The following is a 9,106-nucleotide window of genomic DNA, read 5'->3' as shown; positions in this document are numbered from 1 at the left end:
GGATTTATTTATATGCCACCCAATCACTGGGAATCCGAGCGGTTTACAACAGAGGGGATAATAGATGTTTCCCTGTCCTCAGGCTTACAATCTAAAAGACACCACACAAAAGGAGAAGGGAATGGTGAGGGGGGGAGGGGATCAGGTCCAGCATTCTTCTCTCCTTCTGAGGCCGGGACCATGGCAGATGGACTGGAGGGAGGACTGTTCTTCTTCAGGCTAGCCCTGATGGAGCTGGGCCAGCCTATTCTCTCCCTCATAGGGTGAAGGATGACAGTTATGGAGGGAGGGCGCTCTATCTTCAGGCTAGCCCTGATGGAGCTGGGCCAGCCTATTCACTCCATCACAGGCTGGAAGATGTCAGTTATGGAGTAATTTAGGGGTGCTTGGGCAAAGCACCTCCCCATGCTATGCCACTATTCTTTGGAAAGTATTTTGGATTGGGGAGGAGTTAGCAACCCACTTTTCATGTATGAAGTTCTCTTTCCTGTATCTTCGGATCTTTTTGGTGTTTTTAAAGGATCAAGTTTATATACCTGTTGGCTCTCAAAAATTATGGACCCCTTTTTGCACATTAGTAGTTAAATGTTGTTAGCAGCATATCATACCACTTCAGATTAGCACTCATCTTTACTAACACGGGCATTTTTCAGCATGACAAAATGCGAGATGTTGCAACTAAGAGGGCAAGAGAAGGAATTGGAATTGGAATAGAAAGGTTCTGCATTGCAGGTTGTTGTGGGTGGAACAAACTTAGTTTGACATGGTAGAAAGTTGGGCAAATGATTAGAGCTATATAATAAATAGGACTGGAGAAATTACAAGTCAGATTTTTATCAGTTGACTTTTCTGCTTAAGCATACAGTAGTTATTTTATATGTGTTCTATTTCCCAGTTGTATGGGTTTGATTGTGTACAAATAATGTGTTTACCAAAATACTCCTTAATTTAAAAAATGTTACGACACAACCTTTAAAAGATCCTACACGCCGACATGCCTGCCCCCCTGACACCATGAATTCATTTCTAAGAAGAAGAAACATTCAGTGGACAAGGAGTGTCACCAGTCTTGGTCTTCACCTCATACCAAACAGTCTGCTCTGACCTGGTCTGAAGATAATTTCTCTGAGATTGCTTCACACACCACAGAGGCACAGGAACCTTGGGATGACTCCTGTAAAAGTTTGCCCACTTGTGATATAGAAGACATGGTTGTGGTTGTCCACTCCAATAGCAAGATCTCTGAGGGCGAGTTCTTGGAATCTTCACTGGTTGTAAGGTGACAGTTTCACCCTCTCCTTCCACTCATAAGCCATTTGCTATGCTGTCTCCAGCTTCAAGGCCTTTACTGGAACTACCATTGATCTTCTTCATCCTATTGATCCCACTGGTCCCGTTATCGATCAACCTCAAGGTCATGAACAAACTCTACTTCCTGCTCAATTTGTAGGTGTTGCTAAAGTCAGTTTTAACCAGAAGCATTTAGATAGTTCTTTGATTTGGTAGCACCTATATTTTAGCCAAAAAGTTTTTAAAAAATATTTGCATGGAGATCTTACAGCATTTATTATGCTCTAACTATTGTGTTATTTTCTTCTCACCCAGCAATGTGTGTGCGGTGTCTGCTCTCTAATTCTGACATGGTATAAGAGAGGTGTATTTTACCATATCTTCTGCTCCTAACTACTGCTTCAATGTCTGTTATTTTTTTCAGGCGATTCATCAAACGAGTGTATGTATCTTTACCAAATGAAGAGGTATGTACTTTGTGACTGTATCTTAATACCAGATAGAACCTGTCTGCTAATTCCTAGCGAGTGCAAACTAATGATAGTGAATCATAGATTAAACTCTGTACAATAATTGACTTAATCATCATCCCTATATGTTTATAAATGGACTGAATAGTATAGAATCTTTTTTAACTTGATAATCTACTTTGAGTTCACACTGCTGAGACTGCAAATCCTTTTGAATGAAGGAAGAAAGTGGATCATGAGCAAATTTACTATTTTCACCAGTTTATTATGGAATATACCATATTTTCCGGTGTATAAGACGACCCCCAACTTTTCCATTTAAAAGTTAGAGTTTGGCATATATTTGGCATATAAGACTACCCCTCTTCCAACACATACTAAGACTAAGAGATGCCTCAGAGAGGGGTGTCTTTTTCCCCTCAGCACACTTGGGCGGCATCCACACAGGAGAAATAACCTGGTTTGGCACCACTTTAACTCTTTTCTGGCTCAAGGCTATGGAATTCTGGGAGTTGGAGTTTGTTGTGGGCCCAGAGTGGACCCCACAACAAACTCCACTCCCAGAATTCCATAGCCTTGAGCCAGGGCAGTTAAAGCAGTACCAAACTGGGTTATTTCTCCAGTGTGGATGCAGCCTCCCTTTCTAGTGCAAAATCCTCATTTTGCGCCATTGAGGAGGGTCCTTGCAGCACCACAAAACCCACTCTGGGGTTTAAAGATAAAAGATCCACCCTTTCCCCCTCCTTTCCCCTCTTTCTCTATCTCTTGGCTTTCCTTTTATATGAGTGAGTGAGAGAAGGGCCACAGGAGGATACTTTAAAAAGAAAGAAAGAAAGCCAGGCCTCTTTGTTTTTAACCACCTTTCAGGACCTGGCAGGGGAAAAAAGGAGGCTCCCCTCCAGCCCCAGCCCCATTTAGAGAGGCTTTGGCTCCGCTTTCCCCATTGCCTTGCATTGCTTTGCCTTTGCTTAGCTTGCAAAAAGGTGCAGCTGCAAGCTTTGCATTCCTCTGCTGCTGCTGTGAACCCGAGGAGCATAGGAGCATGAAATGGAGGATGGGATCCAGGGGGAGAAAGAGGAGGAGGAGGAGGAGAAATGTGGCTGCATCCACACTGGAGAAATAACGAGGTTTGGCAGTGTGTTAACTCTAGGTCTGGCTCTTTGCTATGGAATTCTGGGAGTTGGAGTTGGTTGTGGGGCCCAGAGCAGAGCTCCGCGGCCGTTTTTCAGCTCCCCCCACCATATGTGGTGACCAGTCTAGCTCGGAAGTTTCTGCACCTGGCGTATAAGACCCCCCCCCCAAACATTTGAGAAGATTTTGCAGGGTTAGAAAGTCACCTTATACGCCAGAAAATACGGTATTCTGATAAAGACAAATTATTTTTAAAGGTGGCAGAAGTTACATAAGGCAGAACCTAGATTTATTCATATACAGTGGTACCCCGGGATACGAATTACCCAGGTTACGAATTTTTCGGGTTACGAAAAAATCCCATAGGGATTTATTGTTTCGGCTTACGAAGGTTTCTTCGGGTTACGAAAAAACCTCGGCGCTATTTTCCGCCACCGGAGGGCAGCAGAGAGCTATTTTTCCATTAGCACCTATGGCAATTCGGCTTACGAAGGTTTTTCGGGTTACGAAATTAGCCGCGGAACGAATTAATTTCGTAACCCGAGGTACCACTGTATTTATTAATTTAGTTCTTAGGTGAAGGATATTCTGAATTTTGCGGTTCCTTCCACCAGAGTCTGCAAGCAGGGCTTGTTTCAATTTCGTAACTTCTCTAATTTTTCTATTACCTCAAACTCTACAGTATCTTTTGCTAATGTGTAAATAAAACCCATCAGTATGTTGGAGCTAAAGAACCATTACTGGAAGGAAAATAGCTACCAGCACTTTCCCCCAAATAGTTGTGCAGTATAGTTTGCACAGTGCCCCAGTAGGTTCTGTAGCAGTACTCCTAATTTCTGCTTACATATGGACTCTTGTACCCTCTTGCAGAAATCTCAAGACATTTCTCTCTTGCAGTCCTCTTGCTGTTATGGAGCAAGTGCAGGATCACTGTGTGAGAAAAACATCTTTTATAAGATGAAAGTTGTTCTATATATTTGAACAGCACATTGTGCTGTGGGCGGGCCTCAGGACTTCTGCGGGCAGAATCGTGGAATCCAGTGGAAGAGGGTGTCTGGTGTATTGAGAAAACCTCCAGAGACAGCCTTCACTCTTAGCCCCCAAAACCTACCAAAAACTATGAATGCTGGCCAGGAAAGCCTTCAGCTTCACAGGCTTCACTAAGTTCGAAAAGCTGAGGGAGGGAGAAAAAAGGAACTACTTTATATTTCAAGTATTTTCTGTAACCTTTTTGTGATTATTATTTTTTGTACTCTCACTAATAGTGAATGTTGCGTTTTACAGACACGGCTTCTTTTACTAAAAAATCTCCTGAGCAAGCAAGGAAATCCATTAACCCAAAAAGAGTTGGCACAGCTAGCTAGGTGAGTAAATTTCTGCCTCATTGCAAACTCTAGCTGATACTGCTCTGCAACAGGGAGGCTAAAAACTATTCGGTATGTTATGCACATGCTTTACTTCCTGGGTTTTTATGCAGTCACTATCAATGTTTGATATATACATATCTCAAAAACAGATCACCATTGATATTTTGATACAAAGTCAAAATGTTATTTTACACTATTAATAAAACAGCCAATGAATCACTCGTTGTTGTGTGCCTTCAAGTTGTTTCTGACTTATGGTGACCCTATTATGGGTTTTTCCTGGCAAGTTGCGGGGGAGGGGGTGTCATTGCCATTTTCTGAGGCTGAGAGAGTGTGATTTACCCAAGGTCACCCAGTGAGTTTCCATGGCTGAGCCAGTATTCAAATTCTGGTCTCCAGAATCATAGCCCAATGCTTAAAATATTACACCTTAAAACCTTTACTTATTATGATTTTTTTTTAAAAAAATATTTATTGACTACTTTTTCTATAAGATGAGTGGCCTTCCTTTAATAAAATTGAAATGGTAAGAGAACAAAACATTGTAAGCTTACTTGTTTTCCTATAATACAATTGTACATTTGAAGATTCCTGAAGTTAAGTGTATCTTTTCCTTTTTACAAAGAATGACAGAAGGATATTCAGGGAGTGACTTAACAGCATTAGCAAAAGATGCAGCACTGGGCCCTATACGAGGTAAGCATGGTTAGCATTTTGAGAATATGAACGGTAAAGTGGTTAGAAACATTTGTCCAGTTCCATGCCTCCTCCTTTTCCACTAGAACAGGATGCAAAGAACTATATCTGTCCAAGAGGGATATATCTGGCATATTTAAAAACTTTAAACAACAAACCTCTCTATAGCTCTACATGAGTGTGGCATAGAGGGCAATCTCCTTAGTTTTGCAGCTTGGTCTCATAAATTAATTCAGAAGCACTGAAATCATTTTTCCTTAGGGTGGAAAAATGAAATGCATAGATATAAGTGAGGACACCTGGCTTAAGGAGACTATCTGTGAAAGGGATTTAGGAGTCTTAGTTGACCACAAGTTGAACATGTGTGTGGGCGGGGCATTTACTCCCTGCAACATACTGCAAGCACACGTGTATCAAAGTAAGTTGCGATTCCCCAAACAGACCACGCTGGACGCTGAATAATGCTTCAAACTTTACTGGAACATAAACTGATAACTCCAACAGCAAGAGGTAACAACTGGTACTTGGGTTATGTCACCACGAGCCCTAATTTTATAGTCCAGGTCCTTCCTCGGACTCCCCAGGTTTGTCAGCAGGCAGTCTTTCTCCAGGTCCCTTTTCCGAGCGCTCCTAGTCTGCCTTCTCTTTTAACTCTGGTCCCGGTCTCTGCTCCCACTGTTCTCCTTTGGGGTCCCATCACTCCCCTTCTAATGTCTCCTTGTCTGCCACCTCCACTCCCCTTCCTGGGGATAATGGGAGTCCCCTTCTCATCTAGTGTCTGGCAGAATCACAGGGGAGTGGGGTCCCACCCATAATAAACAGTGGTGACCCTGTAGAGTCACAGGACGTCCTACCCTTCCGGGACTCCTGACCACGCCGACTCTCCCTCTTGCGACCGCCTCTGCACAACCCCATCTTCTGCGTTCCATGCCTCTCCTCTTGCCCACCTATCCCTCAGCTCTTATACTTTCCTCCTGGGATGTTACCTCTTCCCCGACCCTTCCTCTGGGTCCTTTCACCCCTCTCCACTCTGACTCGCCTGATCAACCCTCACCTCCTCCTCCCCGACCTGGCTACAATGTGTCAACAGTGCGATGCGGCAGCTAAAAAGGCGAGTGCAATTTTAGGCTGCATCAACAGAAGTATAGTGTTTAGATCAAGGAAAGTAATAGTGCCACTGTATTCTGCTGTGGTCAAGCCTCACCTGGAATATTGTGTCCAGTTCTGGGCGCCACAATTCAGAAAGGACATTGAGAAACAGGAGCGTGTTTAAAGGAGGGCGACTAAAATTGTGAAGGGTCTGGAAACCTTGTCTTATGAGGAACGACTGAGGGAGCTGGGGATGTTTAGTCTGGAGAAGGTTAAGAGGTGATATGATAGCCCTGTTTAAATATTTGAAGGGGTGTCATACTGAGGAGGGAGCAAGCTTGTTTTCTGCTGCTCCAGAGAACAGGACCTGAAACAGTGGATGCAAGCTACAGGAAAAGAGATTCCACCTCAACATTAGGAGGAACTTCCTGACAGTAAGGGCTGTTTGACAGTGGAACACACTCCCTCGGAGAGTGGTGGAGTCTCCTTCCTTGGAGGTCTTTAAACAGAGACTGAATGGCCATCTGTCGGGTATGCTATGATTGAGAGTTCCTGCATGGCAGGGGGTTGGACTGGATCGTCCTTGCGGTCTCTTCCAACTCTATGATTCTACAGGGCATATACATTTGATACCAACAGAGTGTAAAATACATTCAGTGGATATAAGTGATTACACATTTTTGAATTAGCAAATTATGCTGTATTTGCTTTGAATAATTATTCTAGCTCAGGCTTTCTCAAATTGATATAAAAGTATTCTTCCCCTTCCTTACAGCCCCTCATAATCTTTTCTTGGAGGGATGGGGTATCTTTTGCAACAGATTTTGGGGCCCATGGAAGACTACAGTAGAGGAGAGGGGGAAAGTCCTATTCTCACACTTCTGGCACTTTTTCTATAAATCTTATCAATAATCAATATCAAAATAGAAGATACTGGGTTCAGTGTAGCTTTTAGACATCAACATTCAGATTAGAACTGAAAAACAATGGAACCCATTATTGTTGATATTGCCTTTACCTACTTTGACTGTCTCTTAGTGAGTTTAATTTTCACATGTACACAGTGATGCTTCAAATATTGAGGTTTCTGATGATATATGTATTTCTTTTGAAACTCACTGATTGTGATTTCCTTACTTTGCAGAACTTAAACCAGAGCAAGTGAAAAACATGTCTGCTAGCGAGGTATGCTATTTAAGACTTGATATGCCAAACAGAAAACAAACTATTCACTTATGCCATTTTTTCTCATCCTTACTTGTAAAGTAGAATACAGTTTCTTGTTTGCAGATGAAAAAAATAAGGGGAAAAGAAGCTGCTGCCAAGGATAGATAAATGAAATGTTCACTGTAAATTCCGGAGAGATTACTGAAAGCAGTATAAGCTTGTCTAGCACCTAGAACTTGCATTTGCACAATTTATCTTAATAAAGGTCCAAAACACACTACAGAAATAATCCAGTCTGAGACAGCTTTAACTGCACTAGCTCATTGCTAGGGAATTCTGGGAACTGTAGTTTTGTGAGACAGTTAGCTTTCTCTGTTAGAAAGAGCTCCAGTGCCACAGTAAACTACAGTTCCCAATATTCCCGTAGCACTGAGCCATGGTGGTTAAAGTGGTTTCAAACTGGATTACATATTTCTGCAGTGTGTTTTGGATCAAAGTGAATTATCTGGTTTGTATGTCTAATACAAAAAGCAAAAGTACATCTGAAAGACAAAACTAAATAACAACAAAAGATCCTGAAAATATTTCATACCAATTAAATACTACTTTATGGATCAGAGCTTACACTGATTTAAGACCTAGGACACAAACATGGTCACTAGATCCTTTTCCTTGCTGAGCAAATCATTTTCATGATATTGCTTTGGATTTATACTCACTGATGCAGTATTCAACACTGCAGTTAAAGAATCTAGGAACCAACATTTATTTAAGAAATCAGCTTCTTGCATAGTTTTGAATATTTATAGAATTCACAGCATTTGAGTTCTGTTTCAAATACAGACTTGACAAAAAGTCAAGGTGAAAATTGGGTTTATATCCAGCAACTCTGCTTGCAGAAGATTTCTTCACTTAATTTCAATTTGTGCCCACTGCAGCCCCATAAGACATGTCATGCAGCGTTATTTTAGGTCTCCAGATGCTTTAGTAATACATAAGGGCAGGAAAGATGGGTTGTGAGATTTGCCTTCCAGTTATGCTGTGTTGGATCCATTCCTCTGTTTTAGTAAGATAAATCTTAGTAGAGGGAAGTAATTGTAAGCAGCCTGAGATTTTTGCTGGACATGTGTTAATATATACAGGCATACCTCAGTTAACAAAACCTCTGATAAAGAAGCTCCTTTATAATGAGGTTATTTTGTAGTAGCCCAGCCCAGTCCTCCACTTTTCTTGTATTCTTTCCATGTTATATCTGCCTCTGGTACCAAGGTTTTTGTTAAAGTTAAGCCAAGAACATATCTCCTTCTTAAGTGAGGTATACCTGTAATGGCACCAACTAGTGTAATAAAAGTAGCAGTGCTAATACAAACAGAATTTTATTTTGTTGTGCATTTTGATGTTTGTGACTGTTGAAACTTTGATAATAGCTATAAACACATTATAAGTTCAGTTTAATTTTTTTAAATATAAATTTTATTTGTATTTTCATAAAATATAAAAAAGCAAACAAAGCTCAATTGACAATATTGAATTGGTAGTTTTGCTTTTTACAACTTCTATTACCTTCTATACAGAAATATTTCGTACTAGCTTGGTTATCTCAGATATATTACATTACATACATTGACTTTTGGTTAGACCTTTTTTTTTATCCCAGTTAAACTTTGCATTTAATATCTTTTCCATCTAGGTAATTATACAATTCCTTTCTTGCTAATGCAAATATGTAACATTGAATATCATTTCCTTTTAATTTCCTCCTTGTATATTCTGTGTCTTGTCACATTTCTATGAATGCATTGATCTTTTCTTTTAGTAGTTACATCTCTCTCTCTCTCTCTCTCTCTATATATATATATATATATATATATACACACACACACACACACACACACA

At 40.9% G+C, this 9,106-nt stretch overlaps 1 protein-coding gene across 4 annotated transcripts in view; it reads left to right on the top strand.

Annotated features, from left to right (window-relative positions):
- The window catches only part of SPAST (spastin), a 48,868-nt gene extending 41,387 nt beyond the window's left edge, over window positions 1-7,481 (top strand). Inside the window, exons 12-15 of one of the 4 annotated variants that reach the window (XM_042452378.1) lie at window positions 1,715-1,757; window positions 4,176-4,255; window positions 4,884-4,954; window positions 7,188-7,481. In XM_042452378.1, the coding sequence (XP_042308312.1) occupies window positions 1,715-1,757; window positions 4,176-4,255; window positions 4,884-4,954; window positions 7,188-7,312 (319 nt within the window). In that variant the 3' untranslated portion in view covers window positions 7,313-7,481. The remainder of the gene's footprint in view (window positions 1-1,714; window positions 1,758-4,175; window positions 4,256-4,883; window positions 4,955-7,187) is intronic. The other 3 variants (XM_042452372.1, XM_042452361.1, XM_042452352.1) reach the window with 3 other exon arrangements.
- Window positions 7,482-9,106: the final 1,625 nt, after the last annotated feature.

The sequence above is a fragment of the Sceloporus undulatus genome, chromosome 1 (assembly GCF_019175285.1).
Source record: "Sceloporus undulatus isolate JIND9_A2432 ecotype Alabama chromosome 1, SceUnd_v1.1, whole genome shotgun sequence".
Lineage (NCBI taxonomy): Eukaryota > Metazoa > Chordata > Lepidosauria > Squamata > Phrynosomatidae > Sceloporus > Sceloporus undulatus.
This window is presented reverse-complemented; position numbering and strand designations above follow the sequence as displayed.